Source organism: Schistocerca piceifrons, chromosome 3, assembly GCF_021461385.2.
Source record: "Schistocerca piceifrons isolate TAMUIC-IGC-003096 chromosome 3, iqSchPice1.1, whole genome shotgun sequence".
Taxonomy (NCBI): domain Eukaryota; kingdom Metazoa; phylum Arthropoda; class Insecta; order Orthoptera; family Acrididae; genus Schistocerca; species Schistocerca piceifrons.
This window is the reverse complement of record NC_060140.1, coordinates 280,079,022-280,104,193: the sequence shown is the minus strand read 5'-3', so window position 1 is coordinate 280,104,193 and position 25,172 is coordinate 280,079,022. Positions and strand designations below refer to the sequence as shown.

The window sequence follows — 25,172 nt, the reverse complement described above, 5'->3', positions numbered from 1 at the left end:
TGTAGAATGTCGCCTATTTTGCTTGATATTTATTTGGAACAGACACTGAATGGCTGAAGCAGGAATTGCTCAGGCACGGGTATAATGACTGGTGATGATACCCTTCACTCTCTTTTATTTGCGAACGGCCAGGTAATATTCTCTCAAGTTGAAGAGGACATGGAATACAAGCTGGGAAGCTTAAAAAGGAGTATAGCAAATGGTGTTTGGTAATAAATATCGACAGTATTTGGTGGGATCTGATACAGAGGAAGAACAAAGAAAATACAGTATTCGGCACGAAACTAAGAAATATTTCATAGTGTGATAGAGAACATAGTTCTATATGAAGCTGGGATGAGGTCTCAAACAAGGGAAGTTAGGGAAAAAATTGCTACAGCGGTGCTGGAATGTCTACAGTTGACAAGGCAAGATAGGATACGAAATGAGCAGGCATGAAGGCGAGAGGAGACAACGTGTTCCATAGTAAACACTTGGAGAATAGAGCGATTCAGCGGTACGGCCAAGCAGTGAAAGCCTTAAATATTAGACTCTCTTAGTGAAACTGAAGTTTTATGGAACTGATGACTTTGCACACAGCTGGTTTGAATCACACTTAGAAAAAAAAAAAGAAAAACAGAATGCAACGTTTGTGCTGAATAATTTAGACAATATCGGACAGCTAGTAAATATTACTGACTGGGACTAAAAACAATCGCAAAGTGAGTCCCAGGGGGTTTAATTTTGGATTCACTCCTATTGCTTGTATAAGTGAATGACCTTCCACTTAACATTCAACAAGCAAAATTTGTACTTCTTGCAGACAATACGAGCGTTATAATAAATCGCTTTAAAGAGGAAGCAACAGAAGAGTTCGTAATGGTATTTTCCAAAGATTCTCTAAAACTGGACTCTCCCTAACTTTTAAAAGAAGACACATTACATTCAGTTCCATACAACAAATAGAGTCATATCAAAAATTGATTATCACTTGATCAGGAGTCAGCAAATAGGGCAGAATGCTCCAAATATCTTTTTTTCATGAAAACTTGAACTGGACGAAGCATATTAGTGAGCTTCTCAAATAATTTGGTTCAGCTACTTTTTCTCTTCGCATAATTGCTGATCTTGGAAACAAACGAATCAACTTCCTGACATATTTTTCAATTTCCATTCAATAATGTCATACGGAATAATTTTCTGCGATAAATCATCACCTAGAAAGAAAGTATTGATTGTACAAAAGCGAGCAGTAACAATAATATGCGGTGTTCACCCACGGACTTCATGTAGATACCTAAGCATTTTCATTGCGCCATCACACTACATACTCGTATATTAGCTAATGACATTCTTCGTAAATAATGCATCCATAATTTGAGAAGAATAACGATGTACATACCTACCACACTAGGGGGAAAATGACCTATATTACCCACGGTTAAAGCCCCACTGTTAAAGCTGTCAGTGGCTAAGAGAGGAGTTTAATAAAATTTTTGATCATTGGCCCAACAACGTAAAAGCTGAGAGCTAGGGAAGCAAGTTTTAAGTATAATTTAAAATTATTCCCCCTGGATAAATCCTTATATTCCATTGTTGAATTTTTACTTACAAACTGGTAACCAGGAAAAAATTAAAAATTAAATTTCAGGTGTAGCTGCATGAGTAGGTCTAAAAAGAATAGTGTGTTCATATACACTCCTGGAAATGGAAAAAAGAACACATTGACACCGGTGTGTCAGACCCACCATACTTGCTCCGGACACTGCGAGAGGGCTGTACAAGCAATGATCACACGCACGGCACAGCGGACACACCAGGTACCGCGGTGTTGGCCGTCGAATGGCGCTAGCTGCGCAGCATTTGTGCACCGCCGCCGTCAGTGTCAGCCAGTTTGCCGTGGCATACGGAGCTCCATCGCAGTCTTTAACACTGGTAGCATGCCGCGACAGCGTGGACGTGAACCGTATGTGCAGTTGACGGACTTTGAGCGAGGGCGTATAGTGGGCATGCGGGAGGCCGGGTGGACGTACCGCCGAATTGCTCAACACGTGGGGCGTGAGGTCTCCACAGTACATCGATGTTGTCGCCAGTGGTCGGCGGAAGGTGCACGTGCCCGTCGACCTGGGACCGGACCGCAGCGACGCACGGATGCACGCCAAGACCGTAGGATCCTACGCAGTGCCGTAGGGGACCGCACCGCCACTTCCCAGCAAATTAGGGACACTGTTGCTCCTGGGGTATCGGCGAGGACCATTCGCAACCGTCTCCATGAAGCTGGGCTACGGTCCCGCACACCGTTAGACCGTCTTCCGCTCACGCCCCAACATCGTGCAGCCCGCCTCCAGTGGTGTCACGACAGGCGTGAATGGAGGGACGAATGGAGACGTGTCCTCTTCAGCGATGAGAGTCGCTTCTGCCTTGGTGCCAATGATGGTCGTATGCGTGTTTGGCGCCGTGCAGGTGAGCGCCACAATCAGGACTGCATACGACCGAGGCACACAGGGCCAACACCCGGCATCATGGTGTGGGGAGCGATCTCCTACACTGGCCGTACACCACTGGTGATCGTCGAGGGGACACTGAATAGTGCACGGTACATCCAAACCGTCATCGAACCCATCGTTCTACCATTCCTAGACCGGCAAGGGAACTTGCTGTTCCAACAGGACAATGCACGTCCGCATGTATCCCGTGCCACCCAACGTGCTCTAGAAGGTGTAAGTCAACTACCCTGGCCAGCAAGATCTCCGGATCTGTCCCCCATTGAGCATGTTTGGGACTGGATGAAGCGTCGTCTCACGCGGTCTGCACGTCCAGCACGAACGCTGGTCCAACTGAGGCGCCAGGTGGAAATGGCATGGCAAGCAGTTCCACAGGACTACATCCAGCATCTCTACGATCGTCTCCATGGGAGAATAGCAGCCTGCATTGCTGCGAAAGGTGGATGTACACTGTACTAGTGCCGACATTGTGCATGCTCTGTTGCCTGTGTCTATGTGCCTGTGGTTCTGTCAGTGTGATCATGTGATGTATCTGACCCCAGGAATGTGTCAATAAAGTTTCCCCTTCCTGGGACAATGAATTCACGGTGTTCTTATTTCAATTTCCAGGAGTGTATATTAACATTAATCATGTACACACATCTTGTAAACTGACTCGTTCCTCGTCATTTCAAGAAAAGAATCATTCAAATGATCTATGGAACACGTAACTAACTAACTAACTAGGTCGCCAAGAAAGATTTGAAACTGGGAGCCACCCGGAAGAAGAATGGGAGAAAAGAGGACGCTAAGATGCGGAAAATACACACAGGAAGAAATGGAAGACAGAAATATAGTGCCGGATGATTGGAACAAATAAGGCATGTGGAGACTGAAAACAGCTAACTCCTAGGGGGAAACGGCGAAGAAGAAAAAAGAGTCCAAACCGGATAGGGAACACAAGTCGGACTTAACTAGTAGTGAGTGAATCCGTCGGAGAGAACATGCAACTCTGTCAAAAGGAATGTTAGTAAATCCTACACATACATTTACACGTGTACTCTGTAAGCCAACATACGGCGCATGGCGAAGGGTACTTTGTACCAATACAAGTCATTTCCTTTCGCACTCTACGCACAAATGTGGCCAAGGAAAAAAATGAAATGATCGTATGGCATTGTTGGCCAAGATGCCCCATTCGGGTTCGGCTGCCAAGTGCAAGTCTTATTTCATTTGGCGCCACATTGGGCGACTTGCGGCCGATGATGAAGATGAAATGATGGTGAGGACAACACAACACCCAGTCCACGAGCGGGCCTAGTGCCGCAAGCACGTTACCACCCAGCTAAGCAGGCGGACGCGACCAAGGAAAAACGACTACATTGAGGTGACAAAAGTCGTGGCATTGTGACAGACACATATACAGATGGCAGCAGTACCACGTACACAAGCTATGAAAGGGCAGTGCACTGGGTGTGCACTCTACCCAGGTAATTCGTGAGGAAAGGCTTCCGAGGTGATTCTGGACGCACGCCTTCGAACGCGGAATGGTAGTTGGAGCTTGACGGATGGGGCAATCCATTTCGGAAATCGTTAGGGAATTCGATATTCCGACATCCACAATGTCAAGATCGTGACGAGTATAACAAATTTCGGACATTACCTCTCACCGCAGCCGTCGTAGTGGCCAAGGGCCTTCACTGAACGACCGAGAGCAGTGGCGTTTGCATGGAGTGTCAGTGCTAACAGACATGCAACACTGCGTGAAATAACCGCAGAAATCAATGTGGGACGGACGACAGACGTACCCGTTAGGATAGTGCGGCTTAATTTGGTCCGGACTATGGCATCAAACGACTTACGCGAGTGCCTTTGCTAACAGCACGACATCGACTGCTGCTCCTTCGTTACCACATCGGTTGGATCCTAGATGATTGGAAAGTAGTGGCCTGGTCAGATGAGTTCCGATGTCAGTTGGTGGTATGGTTCGAGGGTGGCACAGACCCCGCGAAACCATGGACCCAAGTTGTCAACAAGGCACAGTGCAAACTGTTGGCGGCTCCATAATACTGTGAGCTGTGTTTACATGGAGTAGACTGTATCCTCTGGACCAACTGAACCGTTCATAGACTGAAAATGGTTATGTTCGGCTACTTGGAGACCATCTGTGGTCGCTCAGATGGAATTTCCGTGGATGACAACGCACCATGACACCGTGCCACAGTTGTTCACGATTTGTTCAAAGAACATTCTGGACAATTCGAGCGAGTGATTTGGCTACCCAGGTCCCCTGACATGAATACCATCTAACATTCATGGGACGTAGTTGAGAGGTCAGTTCGTGCACAAAATCCTGCACAGGCAACATTTCCGCAGTTATGGACGGCTACAGAGGCAGTAAGGCTCAATGTTTCTGAAGGGACTTCCAACGACTTGTTGAGTCCATGTCACGTCGAGCTGCTACACTATGCCAGGCCAAAGGAGGTCCGACACGACGTTAGGTGGTATCCCGCGACCTCTGTCACCTCAGAGTGCATCGTTTCGTAGGAGCCCTAATTTCTTTTATCTTGTACGTTGGTGGCGGTAGCACCGTTCGGCAGTCTTTTGCCAATGTTCATTCTCTAAACTTTCTCAATAGTATTTCGCGGAAAGAACGTCTTCTTGAGTTCACGGGAAGTTCTGTAACTCTCGTGTCTTGATGTAACACACCCTAACAAACATTGCAGTACACCTTAGAATGCTTCAAGTCTTCCTTTAACCTTACCTGATTGGAGCCCCAAACACTCGATCAATACTCAAGAATTGCTCGCACAAGTGTTCTGTACGCAGTCTTCTTTATAGAGGATTGCACTTTCTTAGAACCCTCCCAATAAACTGAAGAGAACAATTGGCCTTCCCTAAGAGCAACCTTACGTACTCGTTCCACTTCATGGTTCTGTCCAGCGTTACGCTTAGTTATTTAATCGACGTGACTGTGTCAAGTAAAACACCGTTAATACTGTATTCGAACATTTTAGAATTGTTTTTCCTACTCGATACATTAACATACATTTTCTCATATTTAGACCAAACTTCCATCCATAACAAAAAATGGAAATTTTATCCAAGTCATCCAACGTGCTCCTAGGCTAAACGACGACACTTTGCCGTACACAACAGCGTCATCTGTAAACAGACACAAATTGCTGCTTTCCCTGCCCGTCAGGTCGTCTTTTATATGGAGAACAAGAGCAGTCTTATCACACTTTCTTCCCTGAGTCTATCGTGACGATACCTTTGTTTCAGAAGAATACACGCTGCTCTGGACAACGAACTGGGTACTCTTACTTTAAATCGTATATCGTATATCTGACAATATATTCCGTATGCTCAGACCTTTGTTAATAGTCTGAAGTGAGGCACTGTGTCAAACGGTATCCAGAAATTAAGACTTTATACACTCTGAACGTTGCCCTTCACGCAAAGTTCGAACGATATCGTAAATGAATTCAGTTTATTTTAGGTACCTTTATTATTTTCAAGCGCCTCATTAACAAGTAAGACTTTTGGCCCCAGCAAAATCAAATGGTTCAAATGGCTCTGAGCACTATGGGACTTAACAGCTGTGGTCATCAGTCCCCTAGAACTTGGAACTACTTAAACCTAAATAACCTAAGGACAGCACACAACACCCAGTCATCGCGAGGCAGAGAAAATCCCTGACCCCGCCGGGAATCGAACCCGGGAGCCCGGGCGTAGGAACCGAGAACGCTACCGCACGACCACGTGGCCCCAGCACATTTATGTAGATCGAGGTTGGTAGAGAACAGGCACTGACCTGCAATCAGCATGTCCAAGTAGGTCATCTCCTGAATCGCCTCGTATGTCACCTCTCCCCCGTGGCGGGCGAGCACCGCGTCCACCTCCTTGCGGGCAAGCGTCTGCATCGCTGGATTGAGGGACAGCTCGTGCAGACAGAAACTCATGGCCGACGAAGTCATCTCGAAGCCCATCGTGAACGCCATCATCATCTGCGCCACCACCAGGTTGTCTGTCACCTCTGCAACAACAACATAACCTCTAGTAACCTCTTGCATCATACATGAGACGTCTGTTGAAATTACATTCATATGTTGTATTTCGTACAAACGTCGACTGTATCTTATTTGTAACACCTTACATAAAGATCATGTTAGCTATTTATCATTCTAATAATAACTGCTAGTTGTGAGAATCAACCAGGAAAAAAGTCATCTTTTTGCACTCTAGTAAGACTTCAAAAACGAAATATATTTTATTTGTTCCAAAATCAGTGTTTAAATCTGGTTAATAATTCCCTTATACGAGTCCTACTGGATAAAATAATCTGCAAATAAAATTTAATTCTTCAAAGTCGTGTTTTCTTAGGTGTATGAGGATGTACAGACAAGTAGTGCCTCCGAATTTTTTACATGAAAACTCTGAAAGCTTTTTAAATAAAACAAACGTTATGAACGTTCTATATCTTTATTTTTCATGTCTACATATTTATTTCTCAAACTAGCTTAGCGCCCGTTGCTCCGTTCGCGTAGACTGTAAGCCATGCAGAGATTTTTTTATTATTTAATTGAATTCTTATGTTGTTCACAAACTGCTACACCTTCTAACCTTTGACACCATATAAGCATGGCCTTTTCCGAATGTCTGACCAAAAAGCGGTTCTGATAGCTGGAGTCCAAAGGTTTTGTTAATCATGCCTTTTGCGTTCTTGAGCAGGTATTTCTATAGCAGCTTTCATTCCCTAAAAATATTTCTTTATCTCTAACCGAGAAGCAAAATTCTAATTTTCGTAAATTTAGCTTTAAAATTTTCTTAAAAATTTTCATCATATATTACACTCCCTTAGGGGTTGAGTTTCCAGAAAAACTGGAACACATTTTTTTAAATTTCTAACCGAGAAGTCAAATACCAATTGTCATAGATGTAGCCTCAAAAATCCTTTAGTAGTTCTTTGGTAATTATTTATTTTCAAAACAACTTCCACCCACTATTTTACCACTTTTGTGGTTGAATTTCCAAAAATGCTGAAACACGTATTTTTAGTTGTCTTTTGGTAATTATTTATTTTCAAAACAACTTCCACCCACTATTTTGCCACCTTTCTGGTTGAATTTCCAAAAATGCTGAAACACGTATTTTTAGTAGTTTTTTGGTAATTATTTAATTTCAAAACAACTTTCACCCACTATTTTACCACTTTTGTTGATGAATTTCCAAAAATTCTGAAATCCGTATTTTTAGTTGTTCTTTGGTAATTTTTTATTTTCAAAACAACATCCACCCACTATTTTTTCCACCTTAGTGGCTGGCTTCCAAAAATGTTGACACGTATTTTTTTTATTTTCTGACTGAAAAATCAAATACAAGTTTTCGTATTTCTAGCTTCAAAATTCCCTTAATAGCGACATATTTTCAAAAAGCCTTTTATGACCTATTTCACTATCTTAGAAGTTGAATTTTGGACAATCCGTTCTTAAACGGTGCCTATAGTATAAGATCCACAACCTCTCCAAATTTCAAGTTTATATCCTTAGCGGTTTGGGCTGGGCGATGATGGGTCAGTCAGTCAGGACATTTGCCTATTATACGAGAGAAGAAGAAGGCAGTGCTTTATTACTATCTAAGCGAGGTGCCGGGATGTGCTCTTTAAGTTTCGGAAACAGATGAAAATCGGATGGGGCCACGTCGGGGCCGTATGGAGGATGATAGATGACAGTGAACGCAAGGTGTGGGATTGTTGTAGATGTCACAGCACTAGTGTGTGGTTCAAATGGCTCTGAGCACTATGGGATTTAACATCTTAGGTCATCAGTCCCCTAGAACTTAGAACTACTTAAACCTAACTAACCTAAGGACATCACACACATCCATGCCCGAGGCAGGATTCGAACCTGCGACCGTAGCAGTCGCGCGGTTCCGGACTGAAGCGCCTAGAACCGCACGGCCACCACGGCCGGCACTCGTATGTGGTCTGGCATGTCACGCAGAGGGAGAGTGTGCTTCACGTATGGGACGAACTCTGAATTCGAAACTCGATTACCGCACGCTGTTAATCACACACCTACGTAGTTACGTTACACACGGCCATGTCACATGCTACAATTCGAAGCTTTCGACCGCCAAAAAGCAGCACATAAGTAAACACGAAGAATAAAGAGGAAGAATCTTAATAGCGTTTGTTCTATTTAAAAAGTTTTAAAAGTTTTCACATATAACATTCGGAGGCATTACTTTTCAACACGCTCTCGCTTATTTGATCTGCTGAGTCACAGCGACCACATCTCATCTCGTACACCAGTGAGCAACTAAAAGACAGTACCATCTTACCCTGTCCATTCTTGTATATCTCCTTTAATAATCTATTCAAAAAATCCAACATATTGTGCACAATTAAAAGTTTCGGGAAGTATATTAAAAAAGTAAATTGATTTATTACTTTCTATTCTATTTGATGCAGAAACTGCACAGCTCTTATGAGTGCTATCTCACGCTAACAATTCCAACAGTAGTGTCAACAGGAAAGACAAGGAGTAAAAAAAAAACAACCAAACTCACAATGACTACAGGCCATACCTTTCTTCCAAGACAGCTAGTCTCGTCAGGTGTTCTGTAAAGTTTGGAAGATACTAGATGAGGTACTGGCGGAAATAAATCTAGGCCAGATTGTGAGCCACGCTTCGATTGGTCAGTCGGTAGGGCACTTACCCGCAGAAGACGAAGGCCCCACTTTCGAGTCCCGGCATAGTACACAGTTTTAACTCGCCACGAAGTTTAAAACAAATGGTTCAAATGGCTCTGAGCACTATGGGACTTAACATCTATGGTCATCAGTCCCCTAGAACTTAGAACTACTTAAACCTAACTAACCTAAGGACAGCACACAACACCCAGCCATCACGAGGCAGAAAAAATCCCTGACCCCGCCGGGAATCGAACCCGGGAACCCGGGCGTGGGAAGCGAGAACGCTACCGCACGACCACTAGATGCGGGCAAGTTTAAAACCATCACGCATACAGCTGCAGAGTGAAAATTCATTCTGGAAATAATTCCTCAGCCTTCCGTAGGTGCTAGGCCCGCCAAGTACGGCAGTGAACTTCAGTGAAGTTTGGAAAGTAGGAGATGAGGTAGTGGCGAAAGTAAAACTTTCAGGGCGGGTTGTTAGTCGTACTTGGATAGCTCAGTCGATAGAGGACTTTCCAGCCAAAGGCAGACGTCCCAAGTTCGAGTTCCGGTCCGGCATACAGTTTTAATCTTCCAGGCAATTTAATATCAGCACACATTCCGCTGCAAAGTATAAGTTCGTTTTTGATTATCCTACCTTTGCTAAGATACCTTTAAACACCTGTAGTCATAAACACTGTAACAGCCTTTTTGTCACTGGTCGCTCAAACCATTTGTGTTCTCTGCAACCGAATACTCCTACCACGTCTGAACACTAGAGGGAACTTGATGTTATCGTGGACGAAACATGCCACATAACACCTGGATATATGAAACTTCCACTTGGGTCTACTAATGGATTGATATCCAAGTAATCAGGTAATGTGTTATACAAGCAACGTTCTAAGAAATATGTCAAGCTTTAATTGTCAGCTTCATCGATTGGAGATCTGCTTTTCCGGAACCCTGTTCATATGAATTTTTATGTTTGTTACTACATGAAGAACCCAATTTATTTTCCTGTATTTTCGATATACATAGTTAGCCAATTCCCTTATACACAGTCAGCACCATAAAAACTATCTCCGCTGCTTGTACTCACCTATCGCCTCGCCGTTTTTTCCAGATATGATACCGCCGTCTTTCAGTTCCAGCATTAGTTGAACCAAATCCTCCCGATGGATGTTGTTCTTCTTCCTGTAATCTATAGTTTCCATGACTATCCGGTCGAAAAACTCTCTCACTGTGGTGCTGAAGAATTTAACGCCAAAGAAAGATCCGATTCTCGGCAACGTCAAGACTAACAGTGCACTGGAAGCCTTTTTCTTCGTATTCGGAAGAATCTGCGAAGAAGAGAAATGTAATGTGAGTGGCCCAGAATAAAGAACGAACAGGATCATCTGTGGCAGGTTTCAGGAACCATAGGGATGTACAACTGTCACTTTTATGTATGAAGAATATATTATAAATAGAGGCTTTTTGGCAAGTGGTGTACTTACAGAACTAGCTGCAACTGTTAAAGACATTCAGGAGAAAATAAAAATCGAACTTCCTAAGTCACTGATTCGCATAAATTAGGTTACACACTCTTATGTTACAGGGTGTGTTTCTTTATACAGGATGAAAGACACTGTTCCCACTTCGATTTCACAGCGCGATTCCTAGCACACTAGCAATGCAAAAGGAAGTCCGGTAAAAAGTTTAATCCCTACATGTTTCCGGCAGAAAACTGACATAAAAATGGCAGTTTGGTAGGGCCATAATCAGATGCATTACCAGCAGGTTCATTTAAAACGGCGTAGCAGAGCTGCCAGTTGATATTAGAGTCGCACCATAGAAGGGTCATTACAAGAGTTCTGCGTATTGAGCATGCGCGAATGTTACGGTGGTGCGATGAGGTTGAAATTCATATCAGTCGTGAGCGAGACGTCAGGCGTGATCGTCACAAATATGTTTGCTGGTTGGCGTGGCCGTGACGCGGGTGATTCAGTTTTTAAACGCAAGCTGAAACCGAGACAGATCGGATTACACAAGGTAACCATCGTTCCTACATCAAAATCGAATCCCCACGTGGAAAGAACCCAACGGACATTTACACCGCTTTGAGAAAGGTATGTGGGAATAAGTGTATCACAGTGGTCTGACTGTTTCCATGAAGGTCGGGTAAGCACTGAGGACGACCCAAGAAGTGGAAGATCATCAACTGCAACATACTGCCCCTCTCAACTTATTGTTAATGACACTTTGAGAGAGGATTCGACGAAAAACATGTGAGGAAGTTGCATATAGGCCTGAAAGTCTGTTACTTCAGCATACATAACGATAACTGAAAAGTTATAGATGAGAGAAGTTGGTGCCAGATGGGTTCCGCATGATGTGAGTGAAGAGAAGAAAGCAGGTCGTACAAGAATTGCTTAAACATTATGGACCAGAAGGAGAACAGTTTCTGCAAAGGACTGTTGCACTTGATGAAACCTGGATACGAGATTTTGAGCCAGGACTGAAGTTTCTTAAATGGAAAAGTTAGATTCCCCACGACCGAAAAAATCCCGCCTCCAACAATCAAAGGTGAAATCGATGATGTTCTATGCCTTTGACACGAATAGAGTCAAAGCTACAAATAATCTGCCCTAGGGGGCGTCTGTAAGAGGCGCGTACTACAAGCTGCTTCTACAAAATGTTCTGTGCACGAAAATTCACCAAAGTAGGCCTGATATGCTTGCAGCTGGTGTCCTTTTGTACAATAATGCAGGACCGCATATTGTCCTACCAGTGAGAGAAAAGGTCGACAAATATGGATGGGAAACACTTCCCCACCCACCATACATCCTGATATGAACCCACCAGACTTTGATTTTTTTTCAAATTAAAGGAGCAGCTCCATATAAAAAGTTTTGTAGCAGTTGATACTTCCAGTGAGGTGACCTGAGTAATCTGACAGCTCAAGAATGAAGGTGCCCTATACGGAATATAGGAGTTGATAAAACTTTGAGAAGCTCTCATAAGCTAGAATGGAGATTATGTTGAAGGCCTATAAAGGTATTTTATAAAAAAAATATTTTCTTCAATTCTATCTTACAGTACAATCAAGATAATATCGAATCCGCGATTCAGATACTTCTAGAATACGTACAACATAAAGCAGAGCAATCAGGCGATACTCTCATGACAGTAGTGGGACTTAATTGAGAAGGCCAAGATACGGAAGTAACTGCAATTTTGGATCACTGCAAATTCGAACGATGTAGCGTCATTCAACTTGGAAAAATATGTCGCGCCATTCGTGTGGCCTTTAGAACGCAAAACACGAACGCCCTCGATAGGTTGTAAAAGGCGACAGCTACATATTCAGAAGACTCCAGAATGCTGCAGCGATCTTACCAATAGCGAAAAGTCTTGCGAGACGATTTTTGGCAGATGTGGGTTCGCACATGAACCATATAAACCTTTTTAAAGCATCATTTGTTGTTCTCGCTACACCGTAGAGCTGTAGGAGGCTAGGACTAAATACCCAGATCACACATTGCAAGGCGATCTACCTAAGACAACAGAAATCACAGATGACTTTATAACAAAGTAAGTATTCAAGACGCTCCACCCCTAGTACGTATCCCCACCCACTTCTACAAGGCGATCTACTTAAGATAACAGAAACCACAGATGACTTTATAACTAAGCAACTGTTCAAGATAAATGATAATTAATTGAATCCTTCAGCTGCCGACATGTGTTGTTGATATACCTCGACGGGGACAGCTGAGGGTTTCAATTAATTATCATTTATTCTAGGGAAGCTGCACGGTCATCAATGGTACCTGTTCTTTCGAGAACAGTTACTATCTTCACATATATAGTTAAAAGCTACCCAGCCATTAACCTTCGTCTGTGCGAATGAGCAAAGGTTGCCCGAACTCTTACGGGAATCGTCACCTTAGTGTGCGCGAGTAATGAGTGAATGGGCAAATATCTATTAGTTACATTACGTATGTAGATTGTGGACAGTTGGGAATGTGGGTCTCACGGGGAGCGTGCAAGGGATAAGTCCCTGCAATTAATTATTTCTATTCCAGGGAAACTGCACGGTCATCAATGGTACCTGTTCTTTCGAGAACTGTTACAATATTCATACATAAACTGTCCAAGATGCTCCACCCCTAATACGTATCCCCATTCACTTCTACAGCTTTGCAATAGGATCTGCCGGCCTGTATACGACACTATCTCGAGATTACAAAAGTTATGGGATACCTCCTAACATCGTGCTGGACCTCCTTTTGTCCGGCGCAGTGCAGCAACCCAACGTGGCACGGTCTCAACAAGTCGTTGCAAGTACCCTGCAGAAACATTGAACCATGCTGCTCTGTAGCCATCATAACTACGGAAATGTTGCCTGTGCAGGATTTTGTGCACGAACTGACCTCTCGATTATGTCTCATAAATGCTAGATGGGATTCATGTCAGGGGATGTCCGCCCCCGGTAGCTGAGTGGTCAGCGCGACAGAATGTCAATCCTAAGGGCCCGTGTTCGATTCCTGGCTGGCTCGGAGATTTTCTTCGCCCAGGGACTGGGTGTTGTGTTGTCCTAATCATCACAATTTCATCCCAATCGACGCGCAAGTCACCGAAGTGGCGTCAAATCGTAAGACTTGCACCCGGCAAACGGTCCACCCGACGGGAGGCCCTAGTCACACGATATTTTATTTATGTCAGGAGATCTAGGTGACCAAATCATTCTCTAGAATCGTCCCGAATGTTCTTCAAACCATTCACGAACAATTGTGGCCCGGTGACATGGCGCATTGTCATCCACAAAAATTTCATCGTTGAATGGCTACAGATGTTTTCCATGTAGCCAAACACAACCATTTCTAGTCAATGATCGGTTCAGTTGCACCAGAGGACCCAGTCTATTCCGTGCAAACAAAGCCCGCACCATTATGGAGCCACCACCAGCTTGCACTGTGCCTTGCTGACAACTTGGGTTCCTGGCTTTGTGCGTCTGCGCCTCACTCGATCCTTACCATCAGCTCTTACAAAGCTGATCCCGGGCTCAGCCGACCAGTCCAGTCGTCTAGAGTTCAACCGATACGGCGACGAGCCCAGGAGAAGCGCTGCAGGTGATGTCGTGCTGTTGGCAAAGGCACTCGCATCGATCATCTGCTGCCATAGCCCATTAACGCTCAATTCCGCCACACCTTCGCTGTACGTCCCACATTGATTTCTGCGATTATTTTACGCAATGTTGCTTCTCTGTTTGCACTGACAACGCTATGCTACCGCCGCAGCTCTCGGTCGTTAAGTGAACGCCGTCGGCCACTGCGTTGTCCGTGGTGAGAGGTAATGTCTGAAATTTGTTATTCTCGGCCCACTCTTGACGCTGTGAAACTCGGAATATCGAATTCTCTAACGATTTTTGAAATGGAATGTTCTGTGTGCCTAGCTCCAACTAACATTCCATTTTTTTTTCTTTATTGTATTTCAATTCCCCATCGGGGCGGGCTGGCAGCAGCATATGCGCTGCTCTTCAGCCGAAAGACATGGAACAAACAATAGAAGACATTTAAAAATAACAAAGGAGAGAATATGGTGAACATAGATATAAAAAAAGGGGAACATCATGGAAGGCAATAGACAAAAAACGGGGTGACTGTAAAATGGAGATAAAAACTGTTTAAAAGTAGCACACACAAAAAGCCACACACTGCGACAATTAAAAGAACACTAGGCACAGGCTGACTGGAGCATAAAAGGTATCGACGGATGGCGTAGCACATAACAAACACTGACGGCGAACCTCAAGGCAGTACACAATTAAAATCACACCTCTTGACACACAGGAGAAACAGTACTACACAGAACACTGACGTGGCACAGTGACGATGATCAAAATGGAGGATCTTCCAGGCGCAAGGAGATGAGGGAGACCGGAAGAAGGGAGGGAGGGGTAGAGAGGGGGGAGATGGGCGGGGGGCGCGCTGAAGAGGGCCAGGTTGCCAGAAGAAGGGAGGGAGGGAGGGGGGGGAAGAGAGGGGGGAGATGGGCGGGGGGCGTGCTGAAGAGGGCCAGGTAGGGAGGGATGTGGGAAGGAAAGAGGCAAGTATGGGTTGCAGGGTCTCAGGAGGGGGGGGGGGGAAGGAGGAAAATCTACTCTGGGAGAAGGAGGGGAGAGGAAAAAGGGGGGGGGGAACAATGCCAGGTTATAGTTGGAAGGAAGCGTAGATGTCAGGCGAAATTCGTCATCCGGGAGGGGGAGGCATTGGAAATTGCCCTGATGAAGGAGATGGAGGGTGTGGAGGTGGAGAGAGGGAGGGATACAGCGATAGAGGCGCGACAATGGACGGGGGGTGGAGAGGAAGGAGCAAACCAGAGGGTGGGGGGGATCAAGCCTACGGACAATGTAAAGGATGCGAAGATGTTGGAGGAACAGGACGAGGAGAGGGAAGGGGATCAGTTCATACAGGAGCCATGTGGGGGAAGGAAGGCAGATACGGAAGGCAAGGCGGAGTGCATGGCGTCCAAGGATTTGGAGGGCCTTGTAAAGGCGCGTGGGGGCGGAGATCCAGGCAACGCTGGCATAACAGAGGATAGGACGGATGAGGGATTTGTAGGTGTGGAGGATGGTAGAAGGATGCAATCCCCATGTCCGGCCAGACAGGAGTTTCAGAAGGCGGAGGCAGGAATGAGCTTTCTGCTGGATGGTCTGGAGATCAGGGTTCCAGGTGAGGTGTCGGTCGAGGGTGAGGCCAAGGTATTTCAGGGTGGGGGTGAGCTGGATGGGACGACCATAAAGAGTGAGGTAGAAATCATGGAGGCGAAAGGAGCGAGTGGTGCGGCCTATGATGATTGCCTGGGTTTTGGAGGGGTTGAGATGGAGGAACCACTGGTTACACCAAGTGGTGAACTGGTTAAGGTGGGTTTGGAGGGTACGTTGGGACTGTTGAAGGGTAGGATAGAGAGCCAGGAAGGCGTTGTCATCAGCTTACTGGAGAAGGTGGACTGGTGGGGGTGGCTTGGGCATATCATCCGTATGCAAGAGATAAAGGAGAGGGGAGAGGACAGAACCCTGGGGGACGCCAGCCGTGGGATAAAAGATACGGGAGTTGGAGTTATGGAGGGTGACATAGGAAGGATGGTGTGAGAGGAAGGAAGCGACCAGACAGACAAAATTGATAGGCAGGGTGCAGGTTTGGAGTTTAAAGAGGAGACCAGGTTGCCATACACGGTCATAGGCATTTTGGAGGTCAAGGGAAACAAAAATAGTGGATCGACGGGAGTTGAGCTGGAGGGACAGAAGTTGAACGAGGTTGAGGAGTTGGTCTTCAGCAGAGAAGGAGGGTCAGAAGCCACACTGGGTAAGGGGGAGGAGGTGGTTTGAGCAAGGTGCTGATGGATATGGTGGGAGAGGATGGATTCAAAGACCTTACTGAATACAGAGGTGAGGCAGATGGGATGATAGGAAGAGGTGGCAGATGGGGGTTTGTTGGGTTTGAGGAATAAGAGGACGCGGGAGGTCTTCCACAGGTCAGGGTAGAAGCCAGTAGAGAGGATGACATTATAAAGATGGGCGAGGACAGTCAGGAAGGAATAGGGGCTTTCTCGAAGGTGACGTTAGGTGACACAGTCGTGACCAAGGGCCATGTTGCGTTTAGACTGGAGGATAAGTTTAATGTCTTGTGCTGTGATGGGAGTGTTTATGTCGGAGGGGGGCAACTGCCCCAAGTATTGGAGACTAGGAGCAAGTGGAGTGACCTAGGTATCGGCACATTCCATGCTGTGGGGAAAAGAGAATAATCAAAGAGGGCATCATCGGGGATGGAGAAGACCTCAGAAAGGTGGGAAGCGAAGTGGTTGGCCTTACTGAGGTTGTCAGGAAGGGGGCGATCGTTATGGAGAAGGGGGTAGTGGGGAGTGGAAAGGAAACCAGTAAGGCGATGGAAGGCGGACCAGTACTTGGAGGAGTTGATAGGGAGGGTGGCGTTGAGTTGTGTGCAGGTCTGGCGCCAGTCTCGGGGTTTCGTTGCTGTAATAAGGTTCCGTATATGTTGCTGTATTTGCCGGTGGCGTTGGAGTGTATCCCTATCACGAGTGTGCAGGAAGGAGCGATAGAGGTGGCGGGATTCACGGAGGAGGAGGACAGCCCACAGAGGGAGAGTGGGACAGTGTGGGTGGATGGTTTCAGTAGAGGAGGAACATGGGCCTCCACGGCGTCAGTAACTACCTTCTGAAGGAAGGACGAGGTGTGGATGATGTCGTCAGGATGGCGATAGGTAAGAGGGTCGCTTTCGACCCGGGTGGAGATCGAGTCCCGGTAGGCATCCCAGTTGGCACGGTGATAGTCCCGGACGACCTTGGGAGGGGGTGCAGGGTGCGGAGCCGGAGGAGGTCGGTTAGCAGACGTTATGGTGAGAAGGACAGGGAGGTGATCGCTACCCTTGGGGTCGAGAACGGCGACAGCGATATGCCCAAGGAGGTTGGCGGAGGCAATGACAACATCGGTGGTGGTGTCACTTTCGGGTCAGGTGTGCTGGGGAAGGGGAACAAGGTCACCTTGGATCGTGGAGAGGAACTGATGCCACCGCCGAAGGGCAGCAGGAGTGCGGCTATGGATGTTGAGGTCGGCGACAATCACATAGGTGGAAAAGGTGCGGTCAATGTGCAAGATGAAGTCATAAGGAAGAGGAGCAGTGGAGCGGACATAGATGGTAGCACAGGTAATGGTGAGGGTGGGGAAGAGGATGCTAAGGATAAGGTGTTCAGTGGGGTCATTGAGGAGAGGTTGTGGCCAGACGGGGATATGCTTAAGGTGGCCAATCACGACTCCATCCTGCGCACGAGGACCAGGAGCGTCAGTGTGGTGGAGGATATAGGGAGAGGTGCAGATATAATGGTGGGGCTGGAGAAAGGTTTCGTTCAAGAGGAAGGTCTCGACCTGGTGGTGGGAGAGGGTGTGCATGAGGAGGTATTTGTTGGAGCGGACGGAGCGAATGTTCTGGAAGAGGATGTGATACTCGTGCTGCGCCATGGCGGGAAGGAGGGGGGGAAGAGAGGGAAGGGAAGAGGCTTAAACTAGGGTGTCGAGGTGGGTGAAGGTGAACTGGGCTTGGTTGTGGGAGTAAGTGGCGAAGGTGTTCAGGTGGAAAACGGAGCGAGCGGTAAGGGAGATTTGTTGGAAGGTGTAGGGGTGCTGAAAAGGGTGAATGTTTTGGAGTACAACGGTAAGGAACCGGATGATGTCCTCGGCCATGGGGGGTGGACGGAGGGAATTGTTGGGAGGGACAGAGGGATCGACGGGACGAACTGGGACTCTAAGCTCAGGGGTGGCTGGAGGGGGTTTAGCTTTACACTTGTGGGAGTAGGTGGTATGGGGGCCATTGCAGGTATTACAGGAAGGAGGAGCAGCGAGGTTGGGGCAGTTCTTAAGAAAGTGGGAGGCCTTGCAATGGGGACAGTTGGGCGGGTTTTTGCAGTTGGGAGTCAGGTGGTCATTGTACATCAGGCACCGCAGGCAATGGCAGGATCGGGGAGGGGATTTGGAGGATTCGACAGGGTGGTGACGGTGGTATATCAGGGCACCCTGGGTGAGGAGATGGTCAATGGATGGGGCGGACTCAGAGAATACTCGCACGAGGTAGGTGGGACCAGAGGCATTGTGGATATGGCGGGCAGAGCGGATTTCCAAGTCCGAGTGGGAGTTCAGTTCTGCCAACACTTCACCCTCCATGATCACCGGGCTGAGCTCGGTGATCACAGTGGTGTAGGTGGGGGGGCAACGGGGAGGCTGGGGCTGATGAGCAGTGGAAGCGGAAAGGAAGGGTGTCAGAGAGGCATGGGGGCCAAACATAATTCAAGGGAGTTTTTGCAGGAGGTCTGTGTGAAAGGATGGTGACGGGGACTCGATAAGGACTGAGTCCCTGCGGGGAATGAGTTGGGGGATGGGAGCACCAGGTAAGTACTTTCGTATCCCCACGGTGAGGGTACGACCATCGAGGAACTTAGGATTGGGAGTTGACAGGACAAAGGTGTGGAGGGTGTTGGCCGGGGTATGGGTGGCTGGAGGAGGGGTGGTGTCCATGGAGACGACAGGAGGAGGGGGAGGTGGTGTTGACTTTTTGTGGGAAGTGGGAGCAGAGTCGGCAATGACGCGCTTTTGGGGTTTTTTGGAGGGGGGGAGAGGGACGGGGAGGAGAGGGAGGTGGTGGGTGGTAGATCCCTGTGGCGTTGTGGAGGTGCCAGGAGAAGCAGCTGGTTCAGTGGCGGCGACGATGGCTTAGCGTGACGTGATGCGTGTGGGAGATGCAGATGACGAAGCGACGGGGTGGGTGAGAGAAGGGAAGCCGACCACCTGAGGGGCGGCAGCAGAGGCGGCAACAGAGGCGTACGTGAGGGCGGGGGTAGTAGTGGGAGCTGTTGAGGGTGTGGAGGATGGAGGAAGGGTGTAGAGGTGTTGGTATACAGCAGGGGAGGAGATAGGGGGATGGGTAAGTGGGGGAAGGGGAGGGGAGGTGTAAGGAGGGAGGCCAGGGGCGGCACTCCAGGAAGTGATTGTGGGAGAGGGGGATGGGGAGGTGTAGATGACACTGGAGGTGGGAGTACTCATAGCAGACGAACGGCGACGGACAGACGGACGGACAGCAGGCAGCGGCGGCGGCGGCGGCGGCGGCGGGGATGGACAGCGAGCAGGCAGGCGGACGGACGAACAGCTACAGCAGCAAGCGGTGGGCAGGCAGACAGACAGACCGACCGACTGACAGACACACACAATCTTCGAAGACGGAGATTCCACCCTGAGAGTAGCCCAGGCTTTGCAATCTGACGCTTTCGAAGGAGGGGATCCAACCCTCTAGATCCTAACATTCCACAATCAAAGTCTGTTAAATCCCGTCGTACGGCAACAATCATGTGGGACACCTTTTTCACATGCATCACCTGACTACAAATGATAGCTCCGTCGATGTACTGTTTTTTTATACGTTCTGTACTCGATACTACCGCCATCTGTATACAGGGTGGTCCATTGATCGTGACAGGGCCGAATACCTCACGAAATAGCATCAAACGAAAAAACTACAAAGAACGAAATGTGTCTAGCTTGAAGAAGGAAACCAGATGGCGCTATGGTTGTGCCGCTAGATGGCGCTGCCATAGGTCAAACGGATATCAAATGCATTTTTTCAAATAGGAACTCCCGTTTCTTATTGCATATTCGTGTAGTAGGTAAAGAAATGTGAATGTTTTAGTTGGATCACTTTCTTCGCTTTATGATAGATGGCGCTGTAATAGTTACAAACATATGGCTCACAATTTTCGACGAACAGTTGGTAACAGGTGGGTTTTTTAAATTAAAATACAGAACATAGGTACGTTTGAACATTTTATTTCGGTTGTTCCAATGTGATTCATGTACCTTTGTGAACTTATCATTTCTGAGAACGTTACAGCGTGATTACCTGTAAATACCACATTAATGCAATAAATGCTCAAAATGATGTCCGTCAACCTCAGTGCATTTGGCAATACGTGTAACGACATTGCTCTCAACAGCGAGTAGTTCGCCTTCCGTAATGTTCGCACATGCATTGACAATGCGCTGACGCATGTTGTCAGGCGTTGTCGGTGGATCACGATAGCAAATATCCTTCAACTTTCCCCACAGAAAGAAATCCGGGGACGTCAGATCCGGTGAATGTGCGCGCCATAGTATGGTGCTTCGACGACCAATCCACCTGTCATGAAATATGCTATTCAATACCGCTTCAACCGCTCGCGAGCTATGTGCCGGACATTCATCATGCTGGAAGTACATCGTCATTCTGTCATGCAGTGAAACATCTTGTAGTAACGTTGGTAGAGCATTACGTACGAAATCAGCATACATTGCACCATTTAGATTGCCATCGATGAAATGGCGGCCAATTACCCTTCCTCCCATAATGCCGCACCATAAATTAAACCGCCAAGGTCGCTGATGTTCCACTTCTCGCAGCCATCGTGGATTTTCCGTTGCCCGATAGTGCATATTATGCCGGTTTACGTTACCGCTGTTGGTGAATGACGCTTCGTCGCTAAATAGAACGCGCGCAAAAAACTTTCATCGTCCCGTAATTTCTCTTGTGCCAGTGGCAGAACTGTACACGACGTTCAAAGTTGTCGCCATGCAATTCCTGGTGCATAGAAATATGGTACGGGTGCATTCGATGTTGATGTAGCATTCTCAACACCGCCGTTTTTGAGATTCCCGATTCTCGCGCAATTTGTCTGCTACTGATGTGCGGGTTAGCCGCGACAGCAGCTGAAACACCTACTTGGGCATCATCATTTGTTGCAGGTCGTGATTGACGTTTCACATGTCGCTGAACACTTCCTGTATCCTTAAATAACCTAACTATCTCAGCCGCGCGGGATTAGCCGAGCGGTCTTTGGCGCTGCAGTCATGGACTGTGCGGCTGGTCTCGGCGGAGGTTCGAGTCCTCCTTCGGGCATGGGTGTGTGTGTGTGTGTGTGTGTGTGTGTGTGTGTGAGAGAGAGAGAGAGAGAGAGAGAGAGTTTGTCCTTAGGATACTTTAGGTTAAGTAGTGTGTAAGCTTAGGGACTGATGACCATAGCGGTTAATTCCCATAAGATTTCACACACATTTTATTTCGTAACTATCTGGCGAACGGTCCGGACACTTGGATGATGTCGTCCAGGATACCGAGCAGCATACATAGCACACGCCTGTTGGGCATTTTTATCACAATAGCCATACATCAACACGATATCGACATTTTCCGCAATTGGTAAACGGTCCATTTTACCACGGGTAATGTATCACAAAGCAAATACCGTCCGCACTGGCGGAATGTTACGTGTTACCACGTACTTCCACGTTTGTGACTATTACAGCGCCATCTATCACAAAGCGAAAAAAGTGGTCCAACTAAAACATTCATATTTCTTTACGTACTACACGAATATGTAATAAAAACGGGGGTTCCTATTTAAAAAAAACGCAGTTGATATCCGTTTGACCTATGAGAGCGCCATCTAGCGGGCGAACCATAGCGCCATCTGGTTTCCCCCTTCAAGCTAGGCGAGCTTCGTTCTTTGTAGTTTTTTCGTTTGATGGTTATTTCGTGAGATATTTGGCCCGTCACTATCTATGGACCACCGTATATGCATATCGCTACCCCATGAATTCTGTCACTTCAGTGTACATTCCAGATAGAGATTTTCACTCTGCAGCGGAGTGTGCGCTGATATGAAACTTCCTGGCAGATTAAAACTTTGCGCCGGACCGAGACTCGAACTCGGGAGATTTGCCAGTGTACATTCCTTATATGAGGCCGCCTGACTTTCATTTGTTTCCCAAACCGAAGGAAGAACTCCGTGGAAAACGTTTGTTGCAACTGATGAACGCGAATATAATTAAACAGCTGAACAATGAAGGTGCCTTATCGGGAATACGAAGTTGTTAATGTGCTGGGAAGCTCCCATAAGCAAGAATGAAGATTATATTGAAAGGCTGCAAAAGTGCTTTATGAAACAAATTATTTTCTTAAACTCTATCTTACAGTGTGCTGAACTTTTGAAATGACTCTAGTCTGAGGTCCAGAGTCATATTATTGTAAAGTAGGTACAACATAAAGTGAAGCATGAATGAATCAGCAGTTTTAACAGTCAGGCGGCACTCTAATGATAGCAAAAGGCGGACATATAGAAGCAGCTGCACTTTCCGATTGCGCAAATCCGGGCGATATACAGTATCATCATTCAACCGGGAAAAAGATGTCGCGCAATTCGTTCGGCCGCAAAACGAGAGAAGCTTCTACTGGTTGGAACAGAAAACAACTATACATTCACTAGACTCCAGAATATTGCAGCGGTCTTCCCGTTAGCGAAAAGTCTTGCGCGAGAGTTTTTGGCAGCGGCGAGTTGGCACATTAAGCGTATGAACATCTGGAGGGTAGCTTTCAAATGGCTCTGAGCACTATGGGACTCAACTGCTGAGGTCATTAGTCCCCTAGAACTTAGAACTAGTTAAACCTAACTAACCTAAGGACATCACAAACATCCATGCCCGAGGCAGGATTCGAACCTGCGACCGTAGCGGTCTTGCGGTTCCAGACTGCAGCGCCTTTAACCGCACGGCCACTTCGGCCGGGAGGGTAGCTTTTGCTGTCATCCCTACAACTGTGAGCCGTACAAGATTACTACTAAATAAATACCCAGAGTATCCATTGCCAGGCGACTACCTATGATATCGGAAACCACAGAGGATTTTGTAACTAAGCAACGATTAAAAAACGGATTTACGTAGGTGCTCCTTCCTTGGAGTAAAGAAGTGAAAATCACTTGAAGCTAGATCGGTACTGAACGGTGAGCGCTTCATCAGCTTTAAACCAATATTCTGAATGCACTGCATCGTTTTCTGCTGTATGATGCTGGTAATTATCCTCATGCAAAATTATTGCTTTTCTCTACCTTAGGATGTCAGATTTAATTTCTCACATAAGCTATTACTATTCTTTGACTTTTAGGCTTGTAAGTGGGCTTGTAAAACTACGGTAGGCTAGTGTAGACTATCGTAAATAAACTTAGACTTTAGTATTTTCCCTTGCAGCCTTGGTCAGTTAAGATCATAACTGTTACCTATTAGGTGTGTTGCGTACCTATCGGATGTTTTTTTTAATGCAATCAGTCTTTCACTACATTCCCCTAGAAAACGGAAGTGGTGAATCGTCTAGAAATTGAGCAAGTACAAATATAAAAAGCCACTTAACCTACGAAACAGAGCCACCTAACCTACGAAACATTTTTGTTCTACATTCCTCGTGTTTGTTACTTAAGAATAAACGGTATTTATAACAAAATTGAAATTTTCAATGTTTATATTCTGGCTTTATTCGTAATTCTAACACGAAATAGTAATGTTGCAGTAAAAACGAGTAAAAACAAAAAAATCACTAAAGATTTATCATATAGCGCTATAAAACGCAATGTTCTGAGAAAATCTATTATTAACAAGAAGCAAAACAAAAACATATCAATCATTGCTTCAATACTTCGCGTAGCTTATATGAAACAAGTTTCTGTTATCCATAAACAACTTTCACACTTATCAGTAACAACAGGAAACTCTTGCCTGCGATCATGAACGTACTACTGAGTATATAACAACAACAATAATTACTTACTTTTTTCGGTATTTCAACTGTACTAGCTTAAAAAGTAATTGCTTAGGTTACATAAAAGCATAGAAGTTACGTGATCAACTAATTTTTATTACTTATAAAATAGAACTTTTTTTCTGGGCTATAAAATACACAGAGGAGTAACACTGAACGAGTTGTGGTTCCAATTTATTATGTGCAGAACAAACAAACATCAAGCAAACTAAGAGAAGTCGTTGGCTCCAAGTTTCTCTCTCACACATTCATTTATGTTTCTTTCCCTGCCAAAAGCACAGGTAATTCTACCATTTACTATGTCATTTCTGCAGCTTGGGTGTAGCGCAACCCTACTTGTAATAAATCGGCAGTGCGGGCTTTATCGCTTAGTCTGTGATCTGTAGTAATGAACCCGCACCTCATTAATGGTTACTATGTCACTGAAAAAGTTCTTTTCTTTCATCTTCAGAAAATCTGAAATTTGATTTCAACAATTCCAAACGCTCCTGTATTTGCTTTTGTCGAGTACAGAGCTCAGAGATAAACAGAAATACCACAAGAGGCCACCAACGTACGGACACAGCCATAGACCAGGTACCTTCTCAGTCCCAAGCAGCCGCCTCCAGACTGTACTCACTAATGAGGACTACACTCTGTTTCCGCCCCAAGGCCACCAGCGTGTCAAATTCATCCGCTGATAATTTTGCCAGCCGCCAGAGAGAGCGTCGTAATCCGTGAACTACTTTGCTTCCGCCTCGCATTGGCGTGAATCGAGCCAACAGGAACAAAAGGCGAGGCGCCACTGTCACTCATTCAGTTCTTGCAGTTACACAGTACCACGAATTCTGGCAGATCAGTTCAGAAGACTACAGTTCCGACTTAGCA

General features: G+C 46.2%; 1 protein-coding gene across 1 annotated transcript in view; it reads right to left on the bottom strand.

The window, feature by feature from the left end:
- Positions 1-25,172, bottom strand: part of LOC124788040 (probable cytochrome P450 6a13) — a 102,819-nt gene that overhangs the window by 11,961 nt on the left and 65,686 nt on the right. The window contains exons 3-4 of the mRNA XM_047255098.1: positions 10,244-10,484; positions 6,280-6,501 (exon numbers count right to left, since the gene is read on the bottom strand). Coding sequence (XP_047111054.1) covers positions 6,280-6,501; positions 10,244-10,484 — 463 coding nt within the window. The remainder of the gene's footprint in view (positions 1-6,279; positions 6,502-10,243; positions 10,485-25,172) is intronic.